Source organism: Eptesicus fuscus, chromosome 5 (assembly GCF_027574615.1).
Source record: "Eptesicus fuscus isolate TK198812 chromosome 5, DD_ASM_mEF_20220401, whole genome shotgun sequence".
In the NCBI taxonomy this organism is placed as follows: domain Eukaryota; kingdom Metazoa; phylum Chordata; class Mammalia; order Chiroptera; family Vespertilionidae; genus Eptesicus; species Eptesicus fuscus.
Window position 1 is genome coordinate 77,338,189 of NC_072477.1, and position 15,732 is coordinate 77,353,920.

General features: G+C 42.2%; 1 protein-coding gene across 1 annotated transcript in view; it reads left to right on the forward strand.

Annotated features, from left to right (window-relative positions):
• The first annotated feature begins 3,325 nt into the window (after nucleotides 1-3,325).
• The window catches only part of RNF212B (ring finger protein 212B), a 34,002-nt gene continuing 21,595 nt past the window's right edge, over nucleotides 3,326-15,732 (forward strand). Inside the window, exons 1-4 of the mRNA XM_054715598.1 lie at nucleotides 3,326-3,376; nucleotides 6,218-6,318; nucleotides 10,027-10,079; nucleotides 10,906-10,980. Of these exons, the coding sequence (XP_054571573.1) occupies nucleotides 3,354-3,376; nucleotides 6,218-6,318; nucleotides 10,027-10,079; nucleotides 10,906-10,980 (252 nt within the window). The 5' untranslated portion in view covers nucleotides 3,326-3,353. The remainder of the gene's footprint in view (nucleotides 3,377-6,217; nucleotides 6,319-10,026; nucleotides 10,080-10,905; nucleotides 10,981-15,732) is intronic.

Here is a 15,732-nt window from a genome sequence, read left to right on the forward strand (position 1 = left end):
ATTTAGGCCTTTTCTTGTTTTCTTCCATGCCTCCGAAGACACACTGACCCATTACTGTGGACTTCTCCGCAGACGGCGTGGCAGGCCCAGGTCTTCTTTCTCCGCGCCTGGGCAGGCTTGGCCCCACGGGGCGGGGAGCGCACCGCAGGTGGTGCTGGGGGCAGCGGCTGCGGAGGCGGCACCCAGGGCGGGGCGGGGCGGGCCCGGGGCTGGGAGGACTTGCGGGCCACGTGGTCCGATATTATATTCTTAAATAGCATATTCATGAAATTTAGCGTATGAATTCATTAAACATATAAAGTAATTACAGCTGAGTATATAATAGCACAGTTCTTCATTTAAAAATCTTACAGCCCTACCCGGTTTGGCTCAGTGGATAGAGCATCGGTCTGCGGACTAAAGGGTCCTGGGTTCGATTCAGGTCAAGGGCACATGCTGGGGTTGCAGGCTCCATCCCCAGTGGGGGCGTGCAGGAGGCAGCCAATCAATGATTCTCTCTCATCATGATGTTTCTATCTCTCTCCCTTCCTCCCTAATATATTTTTAAAAATAAAAATCTTACAAAGTCACATTTACATAGTTATGTACTTAGCAAATTATATGGAATTAGTATTGACAGAAAATATGGTTGCTATGTCTAACACAGAAACACAGACTTAATGTGATAGCAAAAGCTTGATACAGGGAATAAGAAGACTTGGGTTCTAATCCCAGAGCTGCCACTAAATAAAATGGAACTTTGGACAAGTCATTGAATTTTAGTGAACATCAGCTACAGCTTTTGAAAAATGATGGAATTGGCCCTAGCCAGTTTGGCTCTGTGAATAGAGCATCCACCTGCAGACTAAAAGGTCCGGGTTTGATTGCCCTCAAGGGCACATGCCAGGGTTGTGGGCTGCATCCCCAGTAGGGGGCATGCAGGAGGCAGCAGATCAATGTTTCTCATCATTAATGTTTCTGTCTCCCTCTCCCTTCCTCTCTGAAATCAATAAAAATATTTTTTAAAAGAAAAATGATGGAATTGGACAAAATGTAAATGATTTTCAAGGCCCCTTCCAGATCTATGATTCTGAGTTTCTGTATAGTAGAAGGGAAACAGTACTGTGAGGATCGCCAAAGGCAGTGTGCAGGAGGCCAAAAGAGGTGAAGAATTATGAATTTACTAGAGGCTCAGTGCACGAAATTCATGCACGGAGGAAGGGAGGAGTCCCTCAGTCTGGCCTGCACCTCTTGCAATCTGGGACCCCTTGGGATAGGGCCTAAACCAGCAGTTGGACATCCCTCTCATAATCCGGGACTGCTGGCTCCTAACCGCCTGCCTGCCTGCCTGATCGCCCCTAACCACCTCTGCCTTGGCCCCCGCCACCGCGGCTTCATCTGGAAGGATTCCAGAATGACATGCGGAAGGTTGTTCGGCTGTCCAGTTTAATTAGCATATTATGCTTTTATTATTATAGACTCGAGGCCCGGTGCACAAAATTTGTGCATGGGGGTGGGGATTCCCTCAGCCCGGCCTACACCCTCTCGCAATCCAGGACTGCTGGCTCCTAACCACTCACCTGCCTGTCTGATCACCCCTAACCACTCGCCTGCCTGTCTGATTGCCTCTAACCACTCTGCCTGCCTGTCTGATTGCCCCTAACTGCTCACCTACCTGCCTGATCATTCCTAACCACTCTGCCTGCCTGCCTGTTTGCCCCTAACCACCTCTGCCTCGGCCCCCACTGCTTTGGCTTTGTCTGCAAGGACGTCTGGAAGGTTGTTCAGCTGTCCGGTTTAATTAGCATATTATTCTTTCACTAGGGGCCCGGTGCATGAAGATTTGTGCATGGGGGGTGGGTCCCTCAGCCCGACCTGCACCCTCTCCAATCTGGGAGCCCTCAGGAGAAACCTCTCCAATCTGGGAGTTTCTGTCTGTCTTTGCAATCATATGAGCGAATTGTCTGAGACCCCAACCCAGTTTGGTTTGGCGCTCACAGAATAATAGAGGTCTTTTTTGCTTTGCTCCATTGGTGGAGATTTCCTAGAAGTTGCAGGATATCTTCCCTTTAATTTTTCCTCGACACTGTGACTTTACTTATGTTTCTCACCTTTGCTTTCCCTCCATTCCCCACCTGCAACAGTAACTTGCTCCAGGCTCACTTTGCTCTAGTGCAGTGATGGGCAACCTTTTGAGCTTGGTGTGTCAAACTTCGCCAAAAAACTGAGCATAACTCGGGTAGTGTGTCACTTTGAGGAAAAAAACATTATGCAGCAAATGTTTCATCCTCGGCATGCGGCTGCCTCAGCGACCACGTGTCATCAGAAATGGCTACGTGTGTCAGTGCTGACACGCGTGTCATAGGTTCACAATCACTGCTCTAGTGTCTAGGAATCCCACAACTCATCTGCCACCAGAACTATGATTCCCAGAATTCCTGGTGCTCCCCACACTCTTGGTTTTCGCTTCCGGTCCAGGGGCTGCACAAACCAAGAGGACTGCGAACTCCAGCCGCCCCCAGGCCAGGCTGACAGGACCATACACTTCAGTGGTGTCCCTAGGATCCCAGCCGCTCAGCATCAGCGCGCGTGCGCACTGGCTGCAGGCTCGAAGCAGGTGGGGTCTCGGGGATGCCCACCGCATTGCCCTGGCTACGCGGAGGGCGGGTGGGCGTCCCACCTGCCCCCAGCTGCTCGGCGCCTGCTTGTGTGCACACTGCCCACAGGCCCAACATCTTTGTCAAGTTAATTTGCATACTCACGCCTGATTGGGTGTATGTGTTGTGGAGGTACGGTCAATTTACATATCCGTCTATTATTAGCTAGATTTTTATAGCCTAGAGGCCCGGTGCATGAAATTCGTGCAAGGGGGGGGGTCCCTCAGCCTGGCCTGCACCCTCTCACAATCAGTGACTGCTGGCTCCCAACTGCTCGCCTGCCTGCCTGCCTGATTGACCCTAACCCCTCTGCCTGCCTGCCTGATCACCCCTAATCACTTCTGCCTCAGTGCCCCTGAGGCTTTGTCTGGAATGACATCCGGAAGGTCGTTCGGCTGTCTGGTCTAATTAATATATTATGCTTTTATTATTATAGACTAGAGGCCCGGTGCACAAAATTCATGCACGGGGTGTGGGGGGGGGCGTCCCTCAGCTCAGACTGCACCCTCTTGCAACCTGGGACCCCTTGGGGTATGTCCGACTGGCGATTTAGGCCCTATCCCACAGGATCAGGCCTAAATTGGCAGTCGGACATCCCTCTCACAATCTGGGACTGCTGGCTCCTAACCACTGGCCTGCCTACCTGCCTGCCTGCCTGCCTGATCACTCCTAACCGCCTCTGCCTCAGCCCCCGCCACCACAGCTTCATCCGGAAGGATGTCCGGAATGACGTCCAGAAGGTCATTTGGCTGTCCGGTCTAATTAGCATATTACGCTTTTATTATTATAGATTAGTTCATCTAAAGCCAGATGGGCTGAGCCCCAAAACAACGTTGGCATCCAGGGACCAGGGAGTTAGAGATTTTAAAGGACTCTAGGCAGGCTTTTTTGTCCAGGAATTATCTTGGCGGATCCAGATTCTAGGCAAGTCTGGAGGGGAAAGTTAATGGTCTTAGCAAATGGAATTCGGTCTAAGCAAAAGGGAAAATGATCTAAAGGTCAGTTTCCTGGGGGTGTGTGTATATATAAATTTGATTATTTGATCAGAACAATTACAAGCTGAGAAAACATCATTCATAAACCATGTTTCTCTTAGTTAAAATGTGTCCCAAGTGGCCACTTTGTGATTTATATTTGGTTTCATCTCATAATATCATAGGAAACTATTAGGAAAGAAATTGATGGGGTTTTTTAATTAAAAGATTAATTATGAATTAATCCATAAAACTTGAAAAATAAGAAAGTGTAAAGAGAACACACACACATTAATTATGCAGAGGAGCCTATGAGGACTGGACCTCTGGAACGACCCATCCTGGTGCCAGCTCATGCCCCCACTCGCAGGAAAACTCACTGCTGTCCCAGAATCTATCAGGACTTGGGTGGGGGGAGAGGGGAGATAACACACACACACACACACACACACACACACACACACACACACACAAACACACTTATAATCACATCATTCAAAAAGAATCTCATCATTGTCCTATTACTTTTGTTAATGTAAGAAACATTCAAACCTATAGAGAATTTTTGTGAGTTTGAGCCAAACTGTTGACAAATCTCAATGGATTGAGATAATGCTCCAGAAAATGGCAGTTTTTTTTTTATATATATTTTATTGATTTTTTTACAGAGAGGAAGAGAGAGGGATAGAGAGTTAGAAACATCGATGAGAGAGAAACATCGATCAGCTGCCTCTTGCACACCCCCTACTGGGGATGTGCCCGAAACCAAGGTACATGCCCTTGACCGGAATCGAACCGGGGACCCTTGAGTCCGCAGGCCGACGCTCTATCCACTGAGCCAAACCGGTTTCGGCCAGAAAATGGCAGTTTTATTGCACCTTATTTTATACATTATAATAAAAAAAGGAGATGTAAGTGGGTTACATGAAACTCATTAGGGAGACAGGAGAAAACAAAGCAAGAAAACCTTTGGGATTGGATAAAAAGTAAAATGATATAATCATATATCTTTTACAAAGGTGGATACAGGATAGTTAACAGTCAAGAATTAACATGATAAAACAATGAGAGGATTTATGGTCTCTGCCCTGGTTGTGTGCCTTGTAGGTCTGGAAAAAGGGGAGTTACCCTGACTTTCCAAAGGAATGTTATCGTAGATGCAAAAGACTGTAGATAGGCTTAATTAAGGTAAAGATTGACCTTTGTCAGGGAAGATACCAGCCTAGGACAAGACTACCCACCATAACTGCTTTTGCTGTGTATGACCCATGGGGTCAGACCAAACCTGGGTTCAGCAACCTCGGTATTTGGGTTCTGTTAAGGTCACCAAAGGAGGAATACATGAGACCAAAAGGGGTAAAGAATTATGAATTTATATTAAAAAAAAATAATTATGAATTTATTAGGTCATCTGGAAAACCAGATGGACTGAGCCCCAAAATGGCACCAGCACTTAGGACTAGGGAGTCAGAGATTTTAAAGGCAGGCCTTTTCTGGGCAGAGAATTCTCTGGGTGAGTCCGGAGGAGAAAGATAATGGTTTTAGCTAGTGGAATGTGGACTTAGCAAGTGAAATGTGGTCTAAGCACAAGGGAATGTCGGTGGTGAAGTGGTCTGAAGGTCAGTTTCCAGGGGACTGGGTGTTAATTCAATTATTTGATCAGACCTCACAGGTTCTGGCTGGGAAAGAATTCAGAGCAAGACCCAAACTGTAAGAGAACATTCTATGGGTGAATTACAGAAGTAGAAAAAGCAATTCCCAGAAAGAAATGGGCTTAGGAAACAAGTAGTAGAGTTTGTAAAGGAAGGGCCATTGGAGCTTGGGAGTGAGGAAGCGAATGGTAAAGTGCCTAGGGGCAGAGGGAGGGAAAGGGAGAGGCCTGGGAGGGAGAGCACGCTGGGTCCTCCATCCTAAAGGTATTAAGGACGGAGACTTTAGGGGAGGTCCCAGGGGGAGAAATTAATAGAATATTCATTAGCTTTCCAGGTGTGCCCATTCAGGACTGTGGTCTCCACTGATTGATTGGCCGGCACCAGGGTTGGCTTGTCGTTATTCAGTGCAGCTGGTTCTGATGTCAGCTGTGGCTGGTTTTATTGCTTATCTGGGCCTGGAGCTGAAATAGATGTTATCTCCAGGGAGGAAAGGTCGGGGGGAGCAAACCTTGTCAGCAAAAGCAATATGGTAGGGGAGGAAACCCATGCCCTCTAACTGCCTACCACGTTACTAATACTATAGTGCCACTGCAGAAGGTTAGGGGCAGTACCTGGGTTTCAGGTTCGTTCTCCAGCCCCCCAGGGTCAAGTTCCGGAAGCAACCAATCGATGTGTCTCTCTCACATCCGTTTCTCTCTCTGTCCTCCTTCCTTCCTCCCTTCCACTTTCACTAAAAGTCAATGGAAAAAATATTCTCAGGTGAGGCTTAACAACCACAAAAGGGAATGTAAGTGGGTGTATAGTCTGCAGTCTGCTTTTTTCACTGCAGAGCCATATGAAACTTCCTTACAGCCAGTTGGAATATCCACAATAATATGCCCACATAAGCAAACATTGTTATGTAAATGCTATCCTGCCCCAGGTTATTCTTACTCTTTCTCTTTCTCTCCTCCAGAATGGATTGGTTTCATTGCAACCGGTGTTTCCGAAAAGATGGGACCCATTACTTTGTCACCAGCTGTGGCCATATTTTCTGTAAAAAGTGTGTGACTCTGGGTAAGTGACTTAACTGTTTCCAGATTCAGGCAAAAATGTCTTTAACTTGGAAATGATTAGCCATTTTCTCTGTGAAACTTGGGATAAAAATGACTTATTAGCCAAAAGTGATGTGGATACAGTAGGAAAGTGTTGATTATGGATATTGGAGAAATCTATTAATAAAAAATGATTTAGTGGATGGAATACAAATTACTTGAGCACCAAAACATACTTGTCAGTGTTTTGAAACCGATGGCAGTGAGAAAGCCACAAGATTATCAGAATGATTAAAGAAAAGATAAAAAATAATAAGAAGTAATGGGGAAACTTTGGTTGATAGCAAGAGCCATTTCTAATTGGAAGTGGTCTAGCCTGTGAAATCAATTTTATTAGAAATGATTATGATGGTGGTGGTAGTGGTGATACCTTTGCAGTTTAAAGAGTATTTTCAAATGTACCAATTTTAAGTATTCTCACCACAATCCCATGAGGTTGTCAATGTAAGAAACATTAAAACCTATAGAGAATTTTTTTGAATTTATTTGAGCCAAACTATCAACAAATGCCGGGAACAGGACCTCAACGGATTGACAAAATGCTCCAGAAAATGGCAATTTTGCACTTTATTTTATACCTTACAATCTAAAGAGAAGATGTAAGTGGGTTATATGAAATCCATTGGTGATAGATTAGTGAGGGGGGAGAAAGCAAAGTGGGGGTGGGGGACCTCTGGGATTGGATGATAAGTAAAATGACTTACACATATTTTACATAGGTGGGTACAGTATAGTTAACAGTCAACAATTAACATGATAACAATAACAATTAGAGGATTTATGGTCTCCGCCCTGGTTGTGCCCCGAGGGGTCTGGAAAAAGGGGAGTTACCCTGACATTCCAAAGGTAGGTTACGTAGTACTTGCAAAAGACAATATGCTCAGTTAAGGTAAAGATTGCTTTTTGTCAGGAAAGATTTTAGCCTAGACAGACTATCTGCCATAAACTGCGTTTAGTTAAAAACTCAATTTTAGAACATCCTTTGTGGTTACTTTAGGTCTCTCAGTTTGCAAGGCCGCCTTGCAGGCCTTCCCTAAACTAGGCAGGTTAGCATGTGGCCCCTTTTCATCCACAAGGATGAAATTATTTGTTTTTTGTTAATCCTCACCCGAGGATATTTTTCCCATTGATTTTTAGAGAGAGTGGAAGGGAGGGGGAGAGACAGAAAGAGAAACTTCCATGTGAGAGATACACTGGTTGGTTGCCTCCTGCATCTGCCCTGACCAGGGGCTGGGATCAAGCCTGCAATCAATGTATGATGTGCCCTTGATTGGAATGGAACGCAGGACCCTTCAGTCAGCCGGCCGATGCTCTTAACCATTGAGAAAAACCAACTAGGGCTCACAAGGTAATTATTAATAGAACCACTTTACAAATGAGGAACTGTCTTAGATAGGTAAGTGATTTGACCAAGTTCTTGCAGCTATTAAGTCTTAGAAATAAGACTTGAATTTAAGGTGTTTTGTTTTGTATTTTTTTAAAAAATATATATTTTATTGATTTTTTACAGAGAGGAAGAGAGAGGGATAGAGAGTTAGAAACATCGATGAGAGAGAAACATCGATCAGCTGCCTCCTGCACACCCGCTACCGGGGATGTGCCCGCAACCAAGGTACATGCCCTTAACCAGAATCGAACCCGGGACCCTTGAGTCCGCAGGCTGACGCTCTATCCACTGAGCCAAACCGGTTTCGGCTTGTTTTGTATTTTTATTGATTTCAGAGAGAGGAAGGGAGAGGGAGAGATAGAAACATCGATGATGAGAGAGAATCATTGATCAGCTGCCTCCTGCACATCCCCCACTGGGGATCAAGCCCACAAGCCAGGTATGTCCCCTTGACCGGAATTGAACCTGGGACCCTTCAGTCCGAAGACCAACGCTCTATTCACTGAGCCAAACCGGCTAGGGCTTTTTTGTTGTTGTTGTTGTTGTTGTTGTTTTTAATGCTAAAATACAGGGCATGGAGTAACCCAGGAGAGGGTCTTAGGATAGGGTGCTTTGATCAGCAAAGATTTTACAGCAGAGGTATTGTTTCAATAGAGTTTTGAATAGTACACTGGAGTTTGCCAAGTGGCTGTGCAGGGAAGATCATTGTAATTCAAGACAACCTGTATAAAGGCATACCACGTCATAAACCATCGTGCGGGGGACTACACATGGATTAGATTTGTAGAGCATAAAAATAAGGTAAGATTGGTGATAGATGAGGCTAGACAGATAGGCAGTGGTCAGATAATGGAAGGCTCTATTCTGGGCTAAAGAAACTGAACTTTTTACTGCAGGTGATGGAGAGTTGTGGAAGTTTGTTTTGTTTTTCTTAAATAGAAAAATGATTTGTACTTGCTACCTCAGTCTAGCAATAATATGGAGGGAAGGCAGGGAAAAATCTTTAATCCCCGAGAAAGAAGAGTCAGGTTAGGTAGCCTCTGGAGAAGCTTTTTCTGTATACCAGCGATTTTCAACTGTTGTGCTGTAAGAATTTTTTAAACCTGCAATACCTGACTATTTAGTCAGGGGCACTGACCTCTTTTGCCTTAGATTGTCGACTAAAAAAAAATACAACAGCCAACACAACAATAGCCATCCAGTATGAATGAATCAAAATTATACCTATATTTTTGTCTGAATTGGCAAAAAAATATCTTTTGGTGTGCCACAAAATTTTAGTAATTAGTTTGTGTGCCATGAGATGAAAAAGGTTGAAAATCACTGCTCTATATGAATCTCATGAGCCTTTTAAATTATCTGCTAATGTAACAAAGCTGTTGACTACGGTAACAGCAGCTCAGTTTGGAGCTGTTTGTCTCAGTGAAGCATATGCCATGTGATGTTTTCTCCTGACATGGCATTTTCTTTTTTTTTTTTTTTAATATATCTTTATTGATTTCAGAGAGGAAGGGAGAGGGAAAGAGAGATAGAAACAGCAATGATGAGAGAGAATCACTGACTGGCTGCCTCCTGCACGTCCCCCACTAGGGATCAAGCCCGAGACCCAGGCATGTGCCCTTGAATCGAACCTGGGACCCTTCAGTTCGCAGGCTGATGCTCTATCCACTAAGCCAAACCAGCTATGGCCTGACATGGCATTTATCGTCATCAATAACCAGAACTTCTACTAAAATTTCAACTTATAAGGAAACATTCAGAGTTTTAATTTTCTTACCTTTCAGAATGGCTTAATTAGAGAATGAAAGTAGGACAGCTTCAAAACATGATAAAAAAAAATGAGCAAAGTAAGAACAGAGCAGGAATAATTGGGAGGTGTCTTACGGTATCTGATCTGTGCCTACTGTCAGGTAGGTGGAATAATAAAGAATAACTTAAAAGTTGAAATCATTGGTACTCTTCCACTCTTTCCAGTACTCTTATAAATGCCCTTCAGTACTCCTGTTGGGACGATAGACCTGACCCTCACCCACAGAAGAAAATTGGGAAATTATAAAGAGGAAGATAGATAGAGGTACAGTGTGAAAGTCTTACTTGGCATCAACATACAAGTTTGGAAATACTAATTTAGAGAACAGAGCTCAAGTTGATGTCCTTTTATAGCAAATGATATTCTAAATTTTGTCTTCTCTTAATAGCCTACATGACTATTACCATGTACTTTAGGAAAATCTTACCTCTTATCCATGAAAACTAAACATTTATTTCCTCTTTCCTCCCTAGAAAAATGTTCTGTTTGTGGAGCTGCCTGCAAACATCTGGCTATTTCTGATAATGTAAGTTTTTCTTCCCCTCCCACCAACCATTTTTTTTTCTTTTTTTAAAAAATATATTTTATTAATTTTTTACAGAGAGGAAGAGAGAGGGATAGAGAGCTAGAAACATCGAAGAGAGAGAAACATCGATCAGCTGCCTCCCGCACACATCGCACTGCGGATGTGCCCACAACCAAGGTACATGCCCCTGACCAGAATCGAACTCGGGACCCTTCAGTCCACAGGCCAACGCTCTATCCACTGAGCCAAACCTGTCAGGGCCCACCAACCATTTTATTCCATTCCTAGCCTGTAGGAAGTATACAAAGAGTATAGTTGAAAAGTGATTAAGCATTGAACTTTTTTTAAAAATATATTTTACTGATTCTTTACAGAGAGGAAGGGAGAGGGAGAGGGAGAGCCAGAAACATCAATGAGAGAGAAACATCAATCAGCCACCTTCTGCACACCCCCCACTGGGGATGCACCTGCAACCAAGGCACATGCCCTTGACCGGAATCGAACCCGGGACCCCTGAGTCCGCAGGCTGACACTCTATCCACCGAGCCAAACCCGTCAGGGCAGGCATTGAAATTTTTTTTTAAAAAAGGAAGACAAACAAACAAAATTCGCTAGTAGCAATTGTAAAAAATAGGGTAAGCAACAGATAAAATAATTATTTGTGGCTATTTTTACAGAAGCACTGGGTAAAGATATTTAAGACATATAGCACAATGAAATAATATCGGGTGCGTTTAGAAGGGGTGGTACATCCTTTGCCATATTTGCCAGTATTTTATTTCATTCCATGTGGATATACTCAATGTTTGTGTTACTCTCTTCATAGCTGAAACCTCAGGAGAAGATGTACTTCAAAAACCCTGTGGAGAAAGCTTTGCAGCATTTTAGTCACATCTCTCAGGTATGAGAAACAAAAGTGAAAAACTCTGATTCTCCAGGCAAGTTCTAATTGCATCTTATGTCTTTATCAAAAGTTCTCTTTAGACTGCATTTGTGCACAATGGACAGAAATGGGCTGCTCTGATTGCTTTCTTTATTGATGATATACATCTCAACAGTTAACTTTTTACTGACCCAGAATCTCTGAAAGCTATAAAAGCCAAGATGTAGCTGACATCTTGCCTTGCCTTGTACTTTCTAGTTCTATTAAAGTAATGTTTTTTCAATAGGATATTTGATATCTTTTTGTTTTGTTTTGTTTTTGTTAATCCTCACCTGAGGATATTTTTCCATTGATTTTTTTTTTTTTTTCTTTACAAAGAGTGGATGGGAGAAGAAGAGACAGAGAGAAACATAGATGTGAGAGAGAGACATCAATTGGTTGCCTCCCGCCTGAACCCCAACCAGGGCTGGGGATCGAGCCTGCAACTGAGGTACCTGCCCTTGACTGTAATTGAACCTGGGAACCTTCAGTCTGCATGCTCTCTATCCACTAAGCCAAACCAGCCAGGGCTATTAAGTAATTTTTAAGAATAAAAGTTTGCCTGGCCAGTGTGGCTCAGTGTTGAGCATCTACCCATGCACCAAGAGGTCGCTAGTTTGATTCTGGTCAGGGCATTGTCCAGCTTGTGGGCTTGATCCCAGAGGGGTGTGTAGGAGGCAGCCGATCAATAATTCTCATCATTGATGTTCCTCTTTCCCCCTCTCTCTTCTTCTGAAGTTAATAAAATATATATATATATTTTTATATATAAAATATATATATATATTTTTATAAAATATATATATATATTTTTATAAAATATATTATATATATATATATATATATATATATATATATATATATATATTTTTTTTTAATTTTTTTTTAAAGAATAGCCCTAGCTGGTTTGGCTCATGGATAGAGCGTCAGCCTGCAGACTGAAGGGTCCCGGATTCGATTCCGGTCAAGGGCACGTACCTTGGTTGCAAGCTCCTCCCTGGTCCCGCCCTGGTCTGGGCTCATGCAGGAACCAATTGATGTGTTTCTCTCACATCGATATTCCTCTCTGTCTTTCCCTCTCTCTTCCACCCTCTCTAAAAATCAATGGAAAAATATCCTCAGGTGAAGATTTAAAAAAAAAAAAAAAAAGAATAAAGAAGATTCTAGGGAGCTTTATCACCTTTCTGTTCAGATAAATGAATCTTTTAAAACTTGATTTGAATATATAGGCCTGACCCTGTAAACAATGGATTTATTCAGTGGTCTTTCAAACTTTTGCTTGTAGACCGAAGTTCAACAAAGGACTTTATTTATTTATTTTTTTGGTATAGCAAAGGTGGAAATTTATTGAAGAACAAGTACAGACTTCCATGTAGGAAGGGGAAAGAGTCCCCAAGAAAGGACTTCTTATTTCTCATTCTTGCTTTTCAATAAAACTTCCTTAGTGTTATATATATATATTTCTTCATTTAATATTCATAACTGGGTGCCAGAATTTTAGAAAAATACTTTTCTTTTTCTGATGCTTAGTATACCATTGACTTGGTCAGGAGCTATAGGAATGTAGAAGAATATATGCAAGAGAAGGCAGGACAACAATTTAAAAGAGTTTCCAAATATAAACTTTGGTTTTTACCTTTCACTCTCAGTTCTCCACTGAGATTATTTCATAATCTCATGGGATTCCTATTTTAGCATGTTTCTTGAGATTTTTATCACTGTTCTTCTACTCTTCTCATTCTTAGGAAAGTATTCTTTTCCTAAACATGAAGAGGAGCCTTAGTCATTTTCTAGCTGAAGATAGTAGATTCAATTTTTCTTTGGTTTCACTCCTCAATCCTAACTCTGGAGATGGAGGAAGGGAAATTGAGGCTTTGGCTGCATTCTGCTTTTAGCTACTTGAGTGAAACATCATATTTTGGATGGTATTTAACATTATCGGGAGTTAAAATCCAGCTGGGACTGAAGGAGAAATGTAAACAAGGTCACATGAGCAAGAGAAAGAGCAGACCTTTGGTTAATAACTAAACCCAGGATTAGCTAATGATTAGCAGAGAAATTATATGTAGTCTGAATCTTAACCTACCTAATCATGGGACCAATTACACATGGTCAAATAATCAAGATAAAATACATGGAAAGGGTCAGTTAATCATCACTTTAGTAAAGGGCCAGTTTGGTGAAGTCAGCAATGTCTGAAAATGTGTTTTTCTAGTCTGTGAAGTTGAATAATTGACCCAGGAAATGTCTAGATTGCCTTATTTAGGCCTCTGCTCAAATTTTCCTTTCAGTCAAACCTTTAACTGACTTTCATACCTCAAATAATAGCCCAACACTCTCTACTTCTTTTCCTGCTTCATTTTTCATCATAGTTCTTTTCTCTAATACTATATATTTGTTTATTGTTTGGATCTGGCACTGAAATGTAGTAAGCTCCATGAAGGCAGTATTTGGTTGGTTTTGTTTATTGTTATATCTTCAGATAGTTCTTAATATGTAGTGGACACTCAAAAAATTATTGGAGGAATGAATGAATGAATGTTGATCTAAATATCCATTTTGATTACCCCCAATCTCTGTAATGACTTGACAAGGGCATTTTTTCTGTTGTATTACTCTATGGCCAATAGTTTTATCAAGCTGCTCATTTTGAATTCTTTACTCACCTGTAAATAAAATTATCTAACTATATTTGGGAATTGGAGAGCCCCATATGGACCTGTTAGCTTTCTTTTATTCCAAGGTCATAGATTACATGCACTCTTACCCACAACTAGTCATCTTTCAAATGCCAGTGATTGCTCCTTCATTGGTAAAGCCTTCTCTGACTCCTGTAGGCAGATTTCTATTCTGTCCTTTGTAGTCCTATCCCACCTTGTTCTTAATTCTACAAAAATGTTAGAATTTATTTGTTCATATGTCTGTTTATCTCACTGAACTGAAGCTTTTGAAAGACAGGTATCATATTTGTATTGCCCAATGCCTAACTATGTACCTGGAAACAATTAGGTACATAAAACACATTTATTAAGTGAATGAATGCACATGTATGGCTGGAAGGGTGGGAAAGAGGAATAATTCAAGGTAAGGTCAAAGAGAGAGGCTTGATAGTATAGGAACTTGTAGGCCATGGTAAGGAATTTAGATTTTTCCTGAAGTGCAAAAGAAATAGCATAAACTAATATATAATTTTCAAAGAGAATCTGGCTGCTTTGTGGAGAATAGATTATACAGAAGTTAAGAGTAGAAGCAGGAAGACCAGTTATGAGGCTATGGGAGAAATCTAAGCAAGGCTGCTTGGGCCAAAGTGGTGGCAATAGAAATGGAGGGGGGTATTTCATATGAGATGTTTTCTAGGAAGAACTAGTAGAACTGCTGTTGATTCGGATGTGGAAGATGAAAGAAAGAGAGGAATCAAACAAGACATCTGGGTTTTTGTCTTGAATAGCTAAGTGGGATAGTTGTACCTTTTACCAAAACTGAGAAGACCATTTTGGATATGCTAGTTTGGATATGCTAGATGCTTGTTAGAAATCCAGGAGGAGAAATCACAAAGGCAGGTAAGTTTATTATTCCAGAACTCAGGATCTAGGATAAGACTAGAAATATAAGTGTGGAACTCATCAGTTGTTTTTTTAATCCTCACTTGAAGACATACTTTCATTGATTTTTGAGTGCAAGGGAGAGACAGGGAAACTTCAATCAGAATCAGCCATTTCCCTCACACGCCCTCACTGGGGATTGAATCTGCAACCCAAGTATGTGCCCTGATTGGGGAATGGAACATGCACCCTCTCGGTGCATGAGACAATGCTCCAGCCAACTGAGCCACTTGGCCAGGGCAGGATATAGTTTTTAAAGCCTTGGAACTAGATGAAATTACCCAGATAAATAGTCCCTTCAATATTTAGTGATTAGGTAGAAGAGAAGTTAGTAAAGAGCAGCAAAGAGAGAAAGAGAGGTGAAAACAAGGAGAGTGTGATGTTACAGAAACGAAGGAAGAAAAATGTTTTGAGAAGGAAGAAATAACCAGCTTGTCAAATACTATTGAGAAATGAAGATGCAAAGGAAGGTTGACTGGACTTGGCAACATGTGGGTTGGTGGTGATCCTCACAAGAGCATGTTGAATAGAGTCTTGAGAAAGAGACTGCATTGGAGTGCAGTGATGGGTGTATGTCTATATGCAGTCTACTTCACCTCTGAAACCTCTCCTCAACCCTCTGCAGTCTGGCTTCAGATTATCTCACTGAAGCTGCTCTTGCAAGGACATTAACAGCCTCAATTCCAATGGAATCTTTTCTTCTTTTTTTCTCACTTTATTTAAAAAAAAAATTTTTTTTATTGATTTCAGAGAGAGAGGGAGAGGGAGAGAAAGATAGAAACATCAATGATGAGAGAGAATCATTGATCGGCTGCCTCCTGCACGCCCCACACTGGCAATTGAGCCCACAACCCAGGCATGTGCCCTGACTGGGAATTGAACCATGACCTCCTGGTTCATGGATTGACACTCAACTACTGAGCTACGCCAGCCAGGCCCAACAGCAGCTCTTATCATTTGTACTTCCCTTTTGTGGTCCCCATGAGTAGGGACTGTGGAACAGAGAACTCTTCTGAATTAATGAGAGCTCTTGCTCTCTCTCTCTCTCTCTCTCTCTCTCTCTCTCTCAAATCAGACATACATCCATTTGCCACTTGATATCTTCATTAATTTAACCTGTCCCAAACTG